General features: G+C 41.6%; 1 protein-coding gene across 2 annotated transcripts; it reads left to right on the forward strand.

The window, feature by feature from the left end:
* Positions 1-1,521: 1,521 nt before the first annotated feature.
* On the forward strand, positions 1,522-17,727 carry LOC120797942 (zinc finger protein 271-like). Of its 2 annotated transcripts, none has more exons than XM_040141770.1 (12): positions 1,522-1,703; positions 3,474-3,676; positions 5,949-6,023; positions 7,027-7,119; positions 8,122-8,220; positions 8,952-9,075; positions 9,182-9,497; positions 10,313-10,359; positions 10,439-10,563; positions 11,615-12,167; positions 12,793-13,248; positions 14,736-17,727. In XM_040141770.1, the coding sequence occupies exons 1-12, from the start codon at positions 1,700-1,702 to the stop codon at positions 14,945-14,947; spliced, it is 2,307 nt and encodes a 768-aa protein (XP_039997704.1). In that variant the 5' UTR covers positions 1,522-1,699; the 3' UTR covers positions 14,948-17,727. The 2 variants fall into 2 exon arrangements, with proteins under 2 accessions (XP_039997704.1, XP_039997705.1); XM_040141771.1 differs by having other exon boundaries at positions 11,642-12,167.
* The last annotated feature ends 214 nt before the right edge of the window (positions 17,728-17,941 follow it).

Below are 17,941 nucleotides of genomic sequence, written 5' to 3' on the forward strand. Positions count from 1 at the left end.
AGACAGTTTGAGAGGAGGAGGGATAGAAGGAGGGATGGATGTAGAAGCGATGGATGGTTGGATCGATGGATTATCTGAGCAACCAATCGACAACTCCAGTCTTGACTGTCGATCTCTCTCTGCTCCCCACAGATCCATACAATTAAAAAGTAAGTCAGTTTTCAAAAATGACCGCCAGATCTTCCACACATCCCCTTTCGCGGCTTGTCTCCCTGTCCTCCTCCTCCTCCTTGTCGTTTCCTTTCTTGCTGTTTCTCTCTTGCTTTCTGTGCTGCTCTCACTCGAAACCCTGTTAATCCTTTTACTGAACCACAGGAGGAGGAGAGAAGTCCGAGGGAGGGAGATTACACCTGTCTTACTGAATCTGTGTCAAACCAGGTGAGACTGTAGAGAGAGAGGCCAGTCATTTCAGTCACTTTAAGTCTTTAGCTACCAGTTGGGTTACTCGATTAACTAAGTCATTGATTTTCTAAATTGATTTTGATGAGCAGCACATAAAGATTACAGAAATGGTTTATTACAGACAATAATGTAGTTTTAATCATCTGTAATGAAATTTTAAGTGTTTATTAATGTCCAGTATTTGTTCTACCTTCTCCTAAGAAGACATATTTTATATTATTACAGCTGTGTTTTACTACATTTTCATTCGTCATCTGTTTATATAGAAGTATCTACTTGGTTACTAGTTTGATAATCAGTTTACTGTTTATGTCATTTTATGAGCAAAATGACCATAAAAAATTCCCTTGCTTCAGTGTTTAGGAAATTACGATGGCCGTTTTTCACTTTTTAAAGATATGTTATACACTAAATCAGATTAAATACGAGTTGTGTCCTATTGCCCCATTTACAACTGTAAAAAGTTTAAAACCACAGGTCAGTTTTTCTTTTTCTGAGAAAATGACTGAAAATATGAGGAAATTGGTATGAAACTGCGGGCTTTATGTTATTATTTTAGTTTTATTAATGACCAATAACATGGTAATTTTTGGTCATTTTCGCCCTTTTTAAAAATATTTTTAATTGGTTAACGATGTATTTTCTACATCTGCTGACTCTGTTATCTGTGTTTTAACAGATCTGGTTTGGATGCTACTTTTTTTTTTTTTTTTTTTTTTTTTCATTTTTTTCCAAATGTGCCTGATCGATATTTGTCCAGGCCAGTTTATCAGCCAATAATAGCTTATTGCTAATATATCGGCTCATATATGTGTCGCCCAATAAGAAAGTGCAGTACAGAAGCGCTTTGTAACATGTCCAGCTCAGTTCTTTTAAAAACTAATTTTAGGAAAGAAAACTTATTTGAAAAATAAATATCAGCCTATACACATTTATTTACCTGTAGCCAGGTAAATAAATAAATCACATTATTCAATCATGTATGTATGTAAGCATTTTGGTTGTAAATCAACACATGAGCTGATAGACAGGCACAGAGACGAGGGAGGACAATGTCTTCTCTTAAGCACACATAATATCCGGTAAGCCCCTTACCTGTCCTGCTAAAATAAACCTCACCTAGGTGCAGGTGAAACCGGACGTGTTTCTGCCGCCGGCTCTTGAACGTCCGGTGTGAAGGCGGAGCCGCAGTTATAGCTGGACTGTAAACACCGCCTAGCCGTTAGCCCTCACAGCTAACCCGACTTTTAGTGCAGTGTTCAGAAGTGCATCAGAAGTGTGCGACTGTAGAGGCAGAATGGGTATGTGTTGATAATGTTTGTTCCTCAACCGGCTGCATTTTAATCAGGAACAGTTTCATTTGTCTGGCTCATTAGTGAACGTTAGCCAGATAGCCAGCAACTTGTGTAGTTGTTCGTTGGACCGATACGAGCCAAACTCCATGCAAAAAAAGTTGCATTTTTGAAATACTTTGGTCTAAGGAAAAGGTAAATACTTAGAAGAACATATCGTAACAGCTATTTTGAGTCGGTTGTAGTTACTTGTTACTTCGGCATATGTGTGACAAATGTGTACGCGATTATTATATGAAAATTTATCTAAAATTGCATAACGTTATGTAGCGTTAGTGGGCTATTTTACCTGCTAGCACTAGGGTGGCTGTCCTCTAAGCCAGAACTGATTTTTATTTTATGAATGCAGCATTCTTAATAATATGCATTAATTCATCAAAAATGAACCAGCACTAAATGGGCACACGGTCGGATCCGGGGCTGAGATTAACACGGTTTTGTTTAAAATTGATAATTTGGCGAAATTCCGCGATTCAATTAATATTGGACACATGCCTCGTTGAATACAGATTTGAAATTAATTAGAAAATGTATTAAATCCAGTTTTCCTAAGTATTCTTCAGTCGCTAGCAAGCAACGACACCTTAAACTAATATATTTTTAAATTGAATTTGGCTGCCCACCTGCCAAACTCCATCCTTTTTGGCAGTAGTCAGATGTGACGCCGGTTGATCCCATGATAAACCCGGGATAGTAAATGTTCATAATATGATGAAATGAAGTACTGCATGCAGTATTAAGCATGTGCTGAATGGAAGGCCGGTTGTGCAGATATAGACATTGTCTCAAATTCAGTTTTATTAACTATCGCTTACCCATTAACAAGCAACAAAACCTTAAATACTGGGATTCTTTTCAAGGGGTTTGGCTGGATTTCATTCCCAACCAAACTCAACACTTTAATTTACAAAGTCTGACCTCTGTGGCAATAGTCAGATGTGAAATTAACAATTTCGCAAAACTACGTTCTAGGTCCTCTGTTGGACATTATGCCGAATTGAAGACAGATTTGTACTTATTTAGAAAATGGCTTAAACCCAATTTAATTAGGTTTTGCTTGCACAGTAATAAACACCGGAACCTTGACTACTGATATTTTTTAATGTAGTTTGGCTGGAAATGGAACCCAGCCAAACTCCATGCTGAAAATTCCAAACGTTACCCACTGTGACCATGTTGGAAGAAGAAATAGTTTTGTCTACTAAATTGTATGTCAAAATCCATCTTACTAATGGTTTGTTAGTGTAACTACTAAGATGACTAATGCCCACTTGCTATTAAGCTGTGGAAGTACAAGCACCTAAATGGGCATTATTATTTAATGTTACATCTCTGCCTTACCTGCTGAAACAGCCACTGGGTGAAAAGTATCTTAACCTAACAGTAATATTATATTTCTGGATGGGCATTTTCAAAGAAATATGCCCCCAAATTCCAAATGCATATTAATGGAATATTCTCCAAACCTCAACTAAACCATCACAGCAAACTGTAAATTGAATTATGATAATGTTGTTTATGATGATGATAATAGGCTTTTTTCCCCCAGCAGACTTGTCACTATTATTAGATTCAAGTGTCCCAGTAAACCAGGACGCACAGTACCAGGACCAAGAGACAGACTCAGCTAAATGGGATTCAGCCATCCTCGATGTTATTACAAACATCAGTGCTTTCCCTACTGTGACATGTCAACATGTTCCTCCTCTCCCTCACCAGGGTCCCCTCTCCCCCTCTCCTCACTGCGTCTCCTTGTCCCTCCTCTCCGCCTGCTGACGGCAGCAATGTGGCAGGTCGCTCGGAAGCAGAGCGTGAAGCATTATGGGATGTTGGAGGACTTTGTTTCCCTCGTAACCGAGGCAGTCCCACAGCTGCTTACAGACAGGCAGAGGAGCTTGCTGCTGCTGGCTCTGAGGACCAAGGTTTGTGTTTTATTGTCTTTAATTCTGCTTCTGGATATGTTATCTAGAACAGGAAAAACTCCCATTAATGCAGGTGTAAATGATATCTGCACAGTGAGACCACCTTTTCTTTATTAAATCAATTCATAAAACAAAAAAATACAACAAACACCGGACATAGAAGTGCCTTGGTACTTCTAAATAACAGTTCAAAGAGTTTTACAGTATTAAAGTCCAAAACAAGACATTAAGAGAAAGCAGCTCAGTTTTGAAGATGAGCAGAGAGACATTTCCACACAGGTGTGAAATGGGCAGTGTTGAGCTGGAAAATTTAACTCTAAGTTTATAAAAGAAACATGTTACAAGGACAATTTCTGTGTAAAGTCTTAAAATGTATTTCTTTGACTTTTTTTGGCCGTATCAGAAATCCCACCAACAGCCCAAGGGTTCAGGACCAAATAGCTGTTAACAGATGAGAGTATTTAAATGGAGAGCACTTAATAGCATCGTAAAAACTTTCAAGTGTCCTGTAAGTTTAAAGCTGCAAGAACACAATAAAACATAAAACTTGTCATAGAAGGAAGTGTCCTGGTAAACCAGCATGAACAATACCAGGACCCTAACACTGCAGCTAAATGGGATCCAAACATTGTTAGTTTTATCATTTATGCGTGTGCTTTTCCTACTGTGACATAACAAAATGTCCGCTGTCAGTGGAGTGCAAACTGTCCATTCCTCTCGAGTACTTGTAGTTTCAGGTGCTCGGTATACTGCCAGAATGGCTGAAGAAAAAAAAAAGAGCCCCAGTCATCCAGAATAACTGCAAATGCCTGTCTGAGTCTGTAGGAGCTTCAGCTTCCGTTGAGCATTTTATTAAATCTGCAAAAAACACACTCATGTTGATGTTGTGCATGCTGCCTCATGCTAGCACACCTGAATGCAACAGAGCCATAATTATCATCGTCATTATTATTATTATTATTATGAGAAAGACCTGAGGCTGTTTTCTGCCTTGACATGTCCACTGTAGGAACAGTGTGTTATTGGGAGTAGTTGAGCTCAACGAGTCACTTGAATTGGGCGAAAGAGAAAAGTGAAAATTATTAACGCTAGGTTGAAAAACCTCAGTCCCACTCTGTTCTTATTTTCTCATTGTTCTGTCTTTGACATGTTTCCTGATTTAAATCATAACTTCTTCATTTTAAATTGTGTTTTATTTAAGGAAAGTGTTCATGCAGCTTCATAAGACAGCTGCGTTAGGACCACATTTAGCTTCATTTGACAAGGTTTACTTATTTTAGCGCTGCAGTGATTAGTTGTTCAACAGAAAATTAATCAAAACAACACTAATGCTGTTCTGAATATTCTCTACTATCCCGATAGGAAAATAAATAATCACAACAAAAGATTTTTGAACAGTTTTTCAAGTTGTGACTGAATTTCCTAACCCAGGCAGCTGGAAATAACGTCTGTCTGTGCTCTTTCTGTCCAACATAAGAGAAATATCAATGCATTATTAAGTATAAAGGAAAAAATACTACAACTTAACATCAACATAGACAAATATAGCTTGTAATAAAAATTTTTTTGTATGTTGTATAATTCAAGCAAAAACATAATTTTCCGGCTGTCATCTATGTTTGTGTCAGAAAACTTAGTCATGAGTTAATTTTTTTTGATCCAGGTGGTTAGAAGAGTCTTGAAACCTGCAGTAACAGATTCTTTTGTCTACTTGTTGGCAATAGAAACCCATAATGATTCACCTGGATCCGGTCTTTGTACTCCCTCTTCTTTTAGCACTGGTTTCGGTCTCCAACAGCTCCTGAGGGAAACTTCTTGCTCTTTAGCTTCCAAACGCTCCACTATGTTCAGCTGGTCTCTGGCTGTGTCCGTCTGCTGGTTGCTGCTCAGCAGGTAGTGGACGGTGGCTTTCTACAGCTGTTTCTCTGAAAACATCTGCCTGCTGCATGAGAGCGGTGAGAGTGAACCAGAGCAGCAAACAGATAAACAATGAGCTGAAACTCAGTGTAAAGCTCTTTAAAGCCGAGGGGAGCTGCAGATTCGGCTGATCATTCTGTGGGGGTTCACACTGCTATTAAAAAATAAACACTATAGATGGTTTAAGGATTGAGACAATACCTTCAGAGCAGCAGTAAGTGTTTTCAGACATTGGGAAACGGATGCTGAAACAGTTGACAGGCTGGTTTGGCAGTTTTCTCTTCCACAAAACCCGTCTGAGGCCATGAAAGTCCAGAAAATACAAAGTGACATCTTTACTCTGTCCTTGCTTCAGGTGACCCTCTCTGACCCGGACCCCCAGGCTGTCCACACTCACCTGGACAGGATCCGCTCCATCTCCAAGGCAACGGTGAGAGAGGAGGGCTCTAACTGTGTCTTGCAAATACAGCTGTTTACTACACTTTGTTGATGTTTGAGTGTAAAAGAAGTAAAAATTAAGATTAAGATAATCCTCAATTGCAGCCCTAAAAATAATCACATGACCATGTGATTATTTTTAGGGCTGCAATTGAGGTTTATTTTCATTGCCAATTAATCTGCCAATTATTTTCTTGATTAATCATTTTGTCTATAAAAACGCCAGTTAAAATTTCCCAGAGCCCAAGGTGACATCTTCAAATGTTGAATCTTCACATGTGAGAAGCTGGAACCAGCAAACATTGGACATGTTTGCTGAAAAAATGACTCAAACCAATTAATTGATTATCAGAATAGCAGCAGATGAATTTTCTGTCGATCGACTAATCGTTGAGGCTCTAACACATTGGTGACTTTATGAGTTGACGTAGGCTGACTGAATTCCCCCTTAAACATGTGACCAGACTACAGTGGATTTTGGGACATGGAGGAGCAAAGTCCTCCGGGTTCTAGTAAAACAAGCTGTTCTGATCAAGTACAGTCCAGGTTGGACAGGAACCTGGACTGAACTGGATCCGGAAAATCGTACTCTTTGTGCTTTAACTTTTAAATGTGTTGTTCTTTCTTCGTGTCAGATTGTTGAGAAATTTCCTGTTTCTGCATCTTAGTTGGATTTGTCTTTACTCTCTTACTTCATCTTAACTAGGCATTTTTATACTCTCATCAGTATTTTGCATGTTTTTATGGTGCGTGACCATTTCAGTCTTTGCTTTTTGGTTTGTATTTATTGTTGTAACAGTGACCTTCCCTCTCGGTCCCTCTTGAAAAAGATAAAGGAAAATACAAGTAACGATTGATTCCATTTTTCTGAGCCCTTAGTCTGACACAGTAATTATAGAGTAATAACTATATTTTAAATATTCCTCAGAGGGTTTTACAGGTTATGAAACATTCAGGAGTTCAAGAAATGGGACTGTTTGTGTTTGTTCTCTCAGCAGCCGGATGAAGAGGTAGACGAACGGTGCTCGGCTCTGTTGACTTTACTGACTGATAAGCTGAGCCCTGCAGACAGACAGCGCCTCCTGCAGGTCAGTGCTTAAAACAGCAGCATTGAACAGGGGATTTCCAATAACAGTATTCAGTGGTGTAGCACAAAGATCAGGGGCCCCGTGCCCTTTCGATATAACCATCGTCATGTCTGAATCAACAAGTAAACACATGCAGTTGTAGTGATTATTAGGTTGGTCAGTATTAAAGTGTTTGTTTATAATGCATTAAAGAAATCTCAGCACATGTTTTATAACTTACTATAATTACTGTGAGTAGTCACGTAAAATAATAACACATTCTGAGTAATTAAACCCTCCATCTCCTCACACTGCCTCTTCTAACATCCAGGAACTGCCTGACCTCAGATATTCTTTATGTACCAACAGAACTTGGCAAAACTGGTTTCAGGTTCCTTTTTAACCTGCACTCAAACTACGCTCCTTCATACCCCTTGGAGATTTTAAAACTTTGTTATCTGATGGTTTTTATGACTCTTACAACAGATGTGTCTTAGCTGTGGTATTTCTGGTTGCTGATAGTGTGTTTGACTGGTTATGGATGTTTTCTCGTGCTCAGGTCTCAGATCTCAATCTCAACGAGAAGACCTGATTAAATAAAAAACGTTTCTGATGTTGCTGAAGGTTTATTTGCATCAGTTCTGTTTTTGAACACTGATCAAAACACTGCGGCCAACTGACAATTTGCAGAAGTTATTACTGCCTGTCATAATGTGTGAAGGGTATGTACATAGAAGTTCATGGTAGTCAAGTGTAAACTGCTGAAAATGACTGTTTGAAATGCCTTTTTAGTTTTCTGAGCACAAGTTGTCTGACATCCTCAGCAACACGAAGGGTTCTAATATTGTGGTAGACACATAATCAAGTAGCTAACGCACTGTGCTAGTCCTGTACATTTTCAAAATTACATATGAAAACCATGTTTTATTTGCAGGCTTTGTGAGGGCCCCCCTCATGCCGGAGCCCTGGTAACTTAGTAGGGCGACCCTGAAATGATTCTCTCTCTGCTGGTCTCTGTTTCAGGAGGTGTTTAACCAGAGTTTTGACTCTGCCGCCCAGTCTCTCATATCTGACTTCTTGTCCAGGATCGACCAGCTTTTCCCTGTCCCCGACTTCAAACAGGTGCTCAGTGAATCCTTCCCCACGTGCAAACAGAGTCATCTTGTGTAAAACGTTGGTTAGAGGTTTTGAAATGGAGGTTGTAGGGTCTAGTATGTGGAGCAAGAGAGTATTTGATCATAAACCAAAGTAGTGCACCAATTCAAATGTTGACCTGATGGTGGCGCTAGATCAGGGGCTAAGTCTGACACCGAACTACAATTACTACAATACTTTGGGGGATGTAAACAGTAAGATCATTCCATTCAGTCAAACCGTCCCGTTAAAAGCTGCCGAACCAGCGGTGATCAGCTCCTGTTGCAGCGCAGCCGTGGACGTTCAGACAACTGTCACTGGATCACTGCGATACCGAAGGAAACTTAAACACAGGAAGATTCTGAGGCAAGTTATCAGCAAGCTGAAATACTGCCACGCCCATGACCTCTGTCTCTCTATTACTAGCGTCGCCTCCTGCTGCTGCCATCTCTAATGAGCGTAGGTCCCGGGAGACTGTTTCAGAAAAGGCGAAGTATGAAATAAGTGAGGAAAATCATGTGTGATTGATTAGAGATTGACTTCTGTTCTGTTGTCATAATGGTAAAAATAAAAAAGTAGCTGCTTTAACGAGAGCACGCAGAACACATGGCAACACCAAGAGATGCGTTTCCTGACGTCTGTGTCGCGATCATGCCTCCGTGTTTTTCCATCCCTACAGGTGTGTTCAAGCCGTAACATTTCGTCTTTGTCTCTTTCAGGCTGCTTTCTGGCTCGATGCTGCTCCCGGTGGTCTCGAGGACTGCCTGCAGGAGGCGGACCGGGAGGATCTGAGGGAGCTGCTGACCAATCAGAGCTGTTTACAGGGCCAAGCAACCACCACAGGTACTCAATCAAATGGGAACAGAATTAAAGCGTGAAAAATTTGATTTTCTTTGCTGGTTCAGTGGACATGAATTTCATTTTATTTATTGTTATTATTTTTCCTCAGTGGGTTGTGACACCGAGAAGATCCTCCTCTCCGCCTGGTCCCACCCCCTCTTCACCAAACTGACCGATCCTTCACCTCCTCCCGCCGACGCGGAGATCCAGTCGGAGCCTCTCCCGGGTGTGGTTAGCCCCACGCAGCTGGATGTGGAGCTGGTAAAGGTGGAGGTGGTGGTGATGACAGAGGATGAACAGGAGGAGGTAGAGGAGACTGTGATCGCTCGGACCATGTCGCCAGTCGAGCAGGAGGCGTCCAATGAGAGTTCAGCGTTGGGCGAGGAGGAATGCTCCGTCACGCCTGTGATCCTGGAGGTGGACAGGTCAGACATGTGTTTCCCCTCATGTAGAGTGTTTTAACAGTTTATGTGCTGCATCCAGTAAACGCCACACACGCTTTATGATCGTCACAGTAACGCTTTATTTTACAGGTCCTCTTTTGTCCAGATCATTTCCTTCAGACTTGCCTCGTAATTTACCGCAAAAAAGATCAGTTTTTTTAGCTGTTAATTACATAAGGGAAACGGAGGAAGTTTTAGTTATTAAATACCTGCTCCTTACGTTTGAGTTTGTCAGGATAAACTAGGAAATAATGTAGCAGGTAAGTGAAAAATTGTTCATAAACAGAGTTGAATGTGGAGCTGCTTGGTGATGAGTAAATATTCATGTAACTGACGACTGTGCTGCATGTTGGTTGAACTGCCCTGAAATTCCTTAGTTTTGTGTTTCGCGACCAACAAATAAAACACACTCACAAGACTGAGCAGTTACACTTACACATGTTTCTACCTCATGTCCACAGACGGGTTCTGTAAAGTAAAGCGACTCAGTGTCGAACATCTAAATCTTAATCAGGAATTAAAAAGTTCTACTTGTCTTTCTAGGAAACTCTGATGGATACTGGCGTCAGTTTATGAAATATTTTTCACTGACCTACTACATCGTTTCCTAATTAATACTTAATAACTGTAGCAACTGACACTTGTAATTAGGACCAAATTTCGAATATGTATCCCAGTAATTTACAGGAAAATACATGCAAATGTTTAGGAAATAAGGAGGAAAGTTTCCAGGAAATTAGCTGGAAAATACAGGACCCTTAAAATAAAGTGTAATCATCACCACTGTTTTCTGTCAGGTTGAAGGACTCACCTGGAAACTTTGCAGACCAGTCAGAAGACACAGGTAGAAGACACACACACACACACGAACCGAACAAACTCACTCAACATCTTATTTATCCAACTCCCACTTTTCTTCACAGTCGACCAATCAGATCAGTCCTGCTCTGAGGTCACAGCTAATGCCCTGTACAGCATTTCCCATAATTCTCAGCGTGTGGCTCACAAATGTCCTCATTGTGGCAAATGTTTCATCTACCGTTCTCAGGTGAGTGTGTTCACCTGTCTGCCTGGGATGCCACCACGTGCAGCTGTAGCATTAAATTTGTTACTTAAGATTATGGTGATTTCTTTTTTATTTTATTTATTTTTTTCTCTCTCAGTTTGAATGACCTGTTTGAGTCAGGACTCGCTTCCAGGTAGACACTACTTTTTAGAGTAATGTCCTTTAGTATGAGGCCGTGTAGAGCCAGCAACAATAGTAGCAGCAGTTTTAGCAGTTGACTGGACCCTGTAACACTTTCACATTAACAGACCAACTGCAGCAGCACAAGGTTCAACTGGAAATAACTGGAAGTGTGCCAACTCATCCCTTTCTATTTTACCTGTAACTAGAACCGTGTTATGTGGTTAAATCCAGGAAACGTCTTGGGAGATTATTTGGAAATAAACTGGAATTTACGGTGCGTTAAAATAAAGAGTTACCAATCCCTTTTACAACTCTGTCTAAACCGTAAATATTGTTCCATATGCAGAAAGGAGGTAATAAAAAGACTTTAATAAACCAGGACACAGTGTCTGCAAAGCTCACTAATTAACACACTGTGTTTTTGTACGGATCAAACAAAGTATAAATATGACATTTCACCATTACAGGAAGGGTTATGTGCCAAACTAAAGAAATTTACAGGTTAGTCAGTGAGCTGTAGAGGTGCCGGTAGGTAGATTGTGTTACCTTTGGACAGAGCCAAGCTAGCTGTTTCCCCTGTTTCTACTCTTTATGCTAAGCTAAGCTAACAGGCTGCTGGCTGTAGCTTCATATATAAAAAACAGACATGGGATCAATCTGAACATCTAACTCTCAGCAGGAAGGCAAATAAGTGTATTTTCCTAAATGTCGAACTACTCCTTGAAACAATCTGCTATATCTCGTCTTTAAAGAACGAGCTTATAGTAACAGTAGCAGTTATAACAGTGGTGGGAGTTGTTGTAGTTCTAGTAGTACATGTACTGTAGTTTTAGTAGCAGTTGTACCAGTACTAGTAGTGATTTTACTAGGACCAACGGTCCAGTCAGCTCATTAGTGTGACTGTCTACAGGTGATCCGTCACCTGCGTACCAATAAGTCCTGCGGGTCGGCCTTAACGGCGAAAGGAGCTGTGAACCTGCAGGGTCAACCTGGTAGCCACGACGAAGAGCCCCGCCCCCCGGAGCCCCGCCTCACGGAGTCCCGCCCCCCAGAGCTCCGCCTCACGGAGCCCCGCCCCCTCAGGACCCACTCCTGCTTCCAGTGCAACGCCGTCTTCAAAACCAAAGCTGAGCTCCTGTCACACCAGCGGAGCCACCGGGCCCGCCCAGTTTACCAGTGCAGCCAGTGTGACAAGGAGTTCCACCACCTGTCCAGCCTGACCAATCACAAGCAGACCCACCTGGACAGAGGAGGGTTCACCTGCAGCAGGTGCGATAAGGTGTTTGAGTCGGCCAAGGAGAGAGACGCCCACAGACTGCAGCACCGGCTGCCCGACCTCACCTGTACGGTCTGCGACCAGACCTTCAGCTCTCAGACTCAGCTGCTCCGACACCTGCAGACTCACTCTGTGGAGGGAGCTGAGCCCTGCTACAACTGCCGCTTCTGTGACCAATCCTTCTCAGGTAACTTGCACAGGTAGATGGGTGGGATTAACACCCTTGGAAGCATCCGGCTGCTCTATACCAATACATTACATTTATTATGCTCAGTACAAGTTTTTGAACCCTCGGTCTGAAAAGCAACAAGTAACTGCAGCGGTCGGATAACCGTGCAGTAAAAAGTACAGTGTTACCCCATTACGCTTCGTTGGTATGAATTTTATATTATGGAAAAATAATCTGCCGATGCTTTTTTCTAGTAATCATGAATGAAACATTTTAAAAATACAAAATCCACCGGGAGAAAAGTGACGTCTTAACAGGTCTTGTTTCGTTCGACCCAAAGAAAACCTCAGATATTGAGTTCACAGGGATCCGTGACAAAGAAGAGCAGCTTCTCGTCTGAGAGGCGGAAATCTGCAAATGTTTGGCATTGGATGATCAAAATAGTTGCCGATTGCTTTTCTTATTAATTGACTAGTAGTTGACTGCTAGTGTCAGCTCGGGTACAGTCTAATCAGCTCAGTCTGCTGATGTGGGTCCTGTGATACAGTTGAAATCTCCAGAACAAGCCAGTAAGTGGAATTTCATGTCATTGTGAGTCACCAAAGCTCATGAATTAACCGTCACATTCGTCCCTGCTCTCCAGGAGTGACCCAACTTCGCATCCACCAGCGCACACACACTTTCCGCTCGTACCAGTGCGACCAGTGCAACAAGACGTACGGCTCCCTGACCGGCCTCCATTCACACCGGGCCAGCCACACCACCGAGAGCCGCTTCCTGTGCCCGCAGTGTGGCAAACGCTTTAAGACCCGGGATGGGCTGGAGGGCCACCTGAGGACGCACACCGGGGAGCGGCCCTACCGCTGCCCGTACTGCCCCAAAGACTTCACCGCGCTCGCCGGCCTCAATGTGCACGTGCGGCGGCACACCGGGGAGCGCCCGTATGTGTGCACGGTGTGCGGAAAGGGCTGGCCGTCCGGAGGTGACCTGCAGAAACACATGAGGACCCACACGGGTGAGCGGCCGTACGTCTGCCAGGACTGTGGGAAGGCCTTCTCCATCTCCTGTCACCTGACCGAACACCGGCGGATACACACCGGTAAGAAAACAGGAGTGTGTGTTGTCCCAGGTACAGGTGAGATGCTGAAATATGATCCAGAAGAACTCTGTAGCGAACAGGAAAGTCGTCACCGTGACAACCAGTTTATTATTTAACAGTTGGTCAGTTCATTTATTAGTCGTTTGACAGTTGAATTAAACAGCAGCAATTGTGATAATTGATTAATGTTTCGTCACTTTTCAAACAGAAATGCAGAAATGTTGTAGCCTGACGTTTTAGCTGCTTTTACCCGTTTTACAGGGAATCTTCTTTTTAAACGTGCGATACAGATCATTTTTATTTTATCACCTTTTTATTTGGCGTTTTGACCGTGGATTAGAAAGACAAGACGTTTCACGATGTGACTTGGGGCTATGGGAACTTGTGAATGGCATTTTCTTCCGTTTTAAAAAAATAACTGCTGCTAGTCAGGTGTGAAAGTCGCTCTGTGTTGAATCAAGTTCAACTTCTTTGTCTCATTAAAATTAGATTAGCTTTGTTTTTGAGTAAATTGCTGATGTCAGTGAAAATATCAACTCAAGAAGACAGTAGAAGTTGTGTCCTACAGAAGCCCTACAGGGTTTCAGACGGAAAATGTTTGTTAAATCGTTTCTTTATTGAATAAGTCATCTGTGCCCTCAAAAGATTCCCTCAGGTTACTAATTTGCATAGAGGTTCAAAACAAATCCTACCTTCGGGTCCACTTATTCGCTCTTTAAGAAGCTTTTAACCACATCTGAATGTTTTAGTGTCAAACTGCTCATGTGTGGCATGATTATACTTATTGTGTTCCTTTGCTTCAGTAACTAATATCCTCCTATTATTAAATTCATTCTCTGAAATTATTCATGCAGGACTTTAAATCCCTTAAATTAAAGGTGTAAAAGTGATAAATGGACCTTGAGATGAGCTCCTGCTTTTAATCCGTGACATAAATAAACTTGATTTGTTCCTCAGTTTAGGAATTCATACATTCATGTTACTACATTCGATCCCTACTAAATCCTGACTCCAATTCATGTAATTAATTGTAATTTATTTCCTTCATGTTTACGGTGTTAAATTCTCACCTTTGTTCCATTTATCACTCCCCTACTCTCATTAAGGACTGAGATGTGTGGTTATCCTTTAATCTCCCGTAAATGCATTTTAGGACATTAGAGCTTGTTTCACTGTAAAACCTTGTGATCCAGTTCATAAAATCTCAACTTGAAGCTTGTGAAGTTCTTCCTGATCAGAATAACAAAATAACTGCACACATTTCGAGGAAGCTCATAATGTGTTCCCTCAAATCTAACTGAAGGGTCTAAATGTCTTTACCGGAGGACTGAAGTGTTTTCTGCGCACAGATTGGACAATTTTGAGTATCATTTGTAATATGATGGTACGAATTACTAATGCGACGATACTATCTACCTATAATTCACCGCATTAAACCTCTGTTTCCGTCTACATTCATGACTGACTGTTGTGTGTCCGTTGTCCAGGAGAGAAGCCGTTCTCGTGTCCTGAATGCGGTAAATGTTTGAGGAGGAAGTTTGACCTGAAGAAACACATGTTGTCCCACAGCAACATTCGCCCCTACGCCTGCATCTACTGCCCCAAGAGCTACACCCGCAAGACTCACCTCAACAGACACCTGCTGACACACAGGACTACTGAGAGTGAAGTGGTGGTGGAGATGGGCGACGAGGCCTGAGATACGTGTCAGCATTTATCCTCCCATTAGGACCTGTTTCTTCTCCTGTTGGTGCATTCTCCAGTTCCGTTTCATTAGAAAAAATGTGATGTTTTTTTGTTGTTTTTTTTTTTGCATGTTTTATGAGCTTTAATTCCAATGATCTGTTCTTTATTCCTGCGGGTTTCAACATTTATTTTTATGTCATGGACCTGTGGCGGTGCAGTTGTGAGCCTCTTTGTTTATCGTTTATTTACTTTTTAATTTATAGGGGACAGTGCACTTTATTCAGCCTCTATCAGCATTAATGTGCCGGCGTCGGTTTAACAGCTGGTCTACGCCCGTGGTCTCGACAAATCTCAAAAACTTACAAATGACAAAGAGCATTAACACGAGTTGATTGTCAGAAAATTCAGGGACAACAATTTTGTAATTAATTAATGGTTAAAGGTAAACAAAAAATCTTTGGTTCTGGCCTCTGCAACACGAGGATTCACTCTCAGTCTCTGTTTTATATCATGAATTGGTCATCTCTGGGTTCTCAGCTGCTGGTCGGACAGTTGACGACATCGCCTTCGACTCTGGGATCAGTTTTATGCTCTTTTCTGCCGTTTTATAAACCGAAAGGTTTAGATTTAACAAAAAAATTTGCCCACCAGACTTAAGAATAGTGGAAATAGTCTTTAGTTGCAGATAGGGTTGGGGTTCAGTGGAATTTTATCGAACCTGAATCAAATCTACTGGAATCCTTTTGAATTAATATTGCTCAGATGGTTTAACAGTAAATTTATGGGGCTATAAAGAAGCTAAAAGTGCTCTGCTGCACTGCTGGTTCTTCATACTCTGTGACCTTAATGTTGGTAGAAATAACTCTTCGAAGAACATTAGAAATCAGAATTCGGGCAGTGCAAAGGAGTAAAGAGTACATCCAGGGTTGGGGTTCGATAGCACTTTATCGAATCCAAATCCAGAATCACATCTCTCACTGAATCTGATCCACTTTAGCTTTCATCAAGTGCAAGTAACTAAATAGGTTCAGGAGTAAAAATAAGTAATTAGAAATGAAGCAAATTATAAATAAGTCTATGCCGGTTTTCAGTGGCATCTGCTAAATTAATCAACGGCAACATCAAGGAAGCCTAATTAATGTTGAAGACCTGTAGCTTCAACCTAACATGAGCTGAGCAGCAGACGATCTGAAATATAGATTATTGATTGACATTGATTGTTGTGTAACACAGTGAAATAACAGCTGGATACTTGAGCCAAATACTTTTACAGACAGAATGATGATTCGATTGATGGAGAAAATGCTGTGCAGAGTAATGTTTTGTTGCTTGCAGCCCTGGAGGAGAGATGGAAGCTGAATGGATCCAGGTATTTTGAAAGCATCAGTACGGAGGTTTTCCTAAACTGTTGCTGCTCACAGCGGCATCAAGACGATATGGTCACTGAACTGGAAAACGAGTGGGACTGCGAGAGCTTAAGTTTGGTTTCTAGAGGTTTGGTGACTTCCATCAAAATGAAAAAGGGTAAATGCGATATCCTGTATGCTTGTCTGTCCATGTTTGTTGTTTGGTTTTCAGGCACTGCTGCCAAGTTGCAAATGACGGACTCGTCATGGGACTCTAATGTTGACCTGAAGACAACTTACCTTTGCTCTGAAATGACGTGGCTTTGGCCTGAAGCTGGATTGCCGGCCTCACGCTGAGGCTAATCGTGAAGCGGGATGTTTGTAGGTCAACGAGGTAACTGTCAATCGCTGCGGCAGTTTAATGATTTATGATCTCTGATGTTTTGATGTCACTAATGTGTCCTGATGTGTGGCTTCCTCTGGAGCCGGCTGCACCAGCTCTTCCTGACTCCAAACTCAGCCTAGTTACAACATCACCAAATTAAAACAGGTGGTACAACACATAGTAGGTAGAATTCAGTCGTTGTCAAAACGCTGTCTAATAATGATATAAACTGGAATGACCAAAAAAACCATACTTCAGCTTACAAGACATTGTGCGCTCGCTCTGAATGCACCGTCGTCTACGTGACTGACGGTGGAGTTAAAAATCTTACTGATGAAGGTTGTACCAGCTCTGCAGAAGTCTTCACTCTTTAAAGCCACATTCGGACGGGGTTGGTGGGCTGAGTTTCTACTCTGCCTGCTGTGGTCAGTGACTCTAACACTGTGCCAGTCCCCGTTGTGACCTCCAGAGCCACGTCCTTGCTTTTTAAAGCGAGTTATTTTTCCCAGGAGAGCAAGACCCTGTAAGAGGCACAATAGCATATGCCACTAATATTTACCACCTCACATACACCAGTCCCCAGTACTGGAAGACCGATTTAGAGTTAAAGTACAGATACCATGTAAGAAATTGCAGTACTCCATTAGTTAGAGCCCTGAATTCAAACATTTCCTTAAGCAAAACAGGCTTATGCAATTTTCCTGCTCAGATCACATCCTGTAATTTGGAAATTTAATTTAATTTAAAATCCCGTCCAGGGAGACGAGTCAAATCACCGAGGGACCACAGGGAATATTTCATCCCCCACCTCCCGCTGCGATGTTAATCCTGGACAAATGGGGGCTCAAGACATTCCTCCAGTTTTGATGGTGCAACCGGATTTGGTAGAGCACTTGTCTGAAACTAAAGAGTGGTCAGTAAAAACTCGTCAAGAACTTTACAGACAAACTCACTGAAGGATTTAGGAATAGCTGGTGCAACCCAGTCCGGGTCCAGAGGCTTTCCAAGACAAAAGAAACTCTAAAATGTAAAAAATAAGTTATTTTCGTGTATTTGTACATCGACACTACTCATTTTAACCAGCTGGTAGACTGATTATTACCAGGCAGTAAAAAAGTGAGCGTTCAGTGGGAAACACAGTGTTTATGTTGCCATGGAGATTTTGTATCTGCGCTTTGCCTATATAAAAGCTGCTCTGTGAAATATTCAGATGTGACTTTTAACTGTTTATTTTCACAGGTTTTATTTGACAACACGTCCGTGAACTTAATCAGGC

This window comes from Xiphias gladius, chromosome 13, assembly GCF_016859285.1.
Source record: "Xiphias gladius isolate SHS-SW01 ecotype Sanya breed wild chromosome 13, ASM1685928v1, whole genome shotgun sequence".
Lineage (NCBI taxonomy): Eukaryota > Metazoa > Chordata > Actinopteri > Istiophoriformes > Xiphiidae > Xiphias > Xiphias gladius.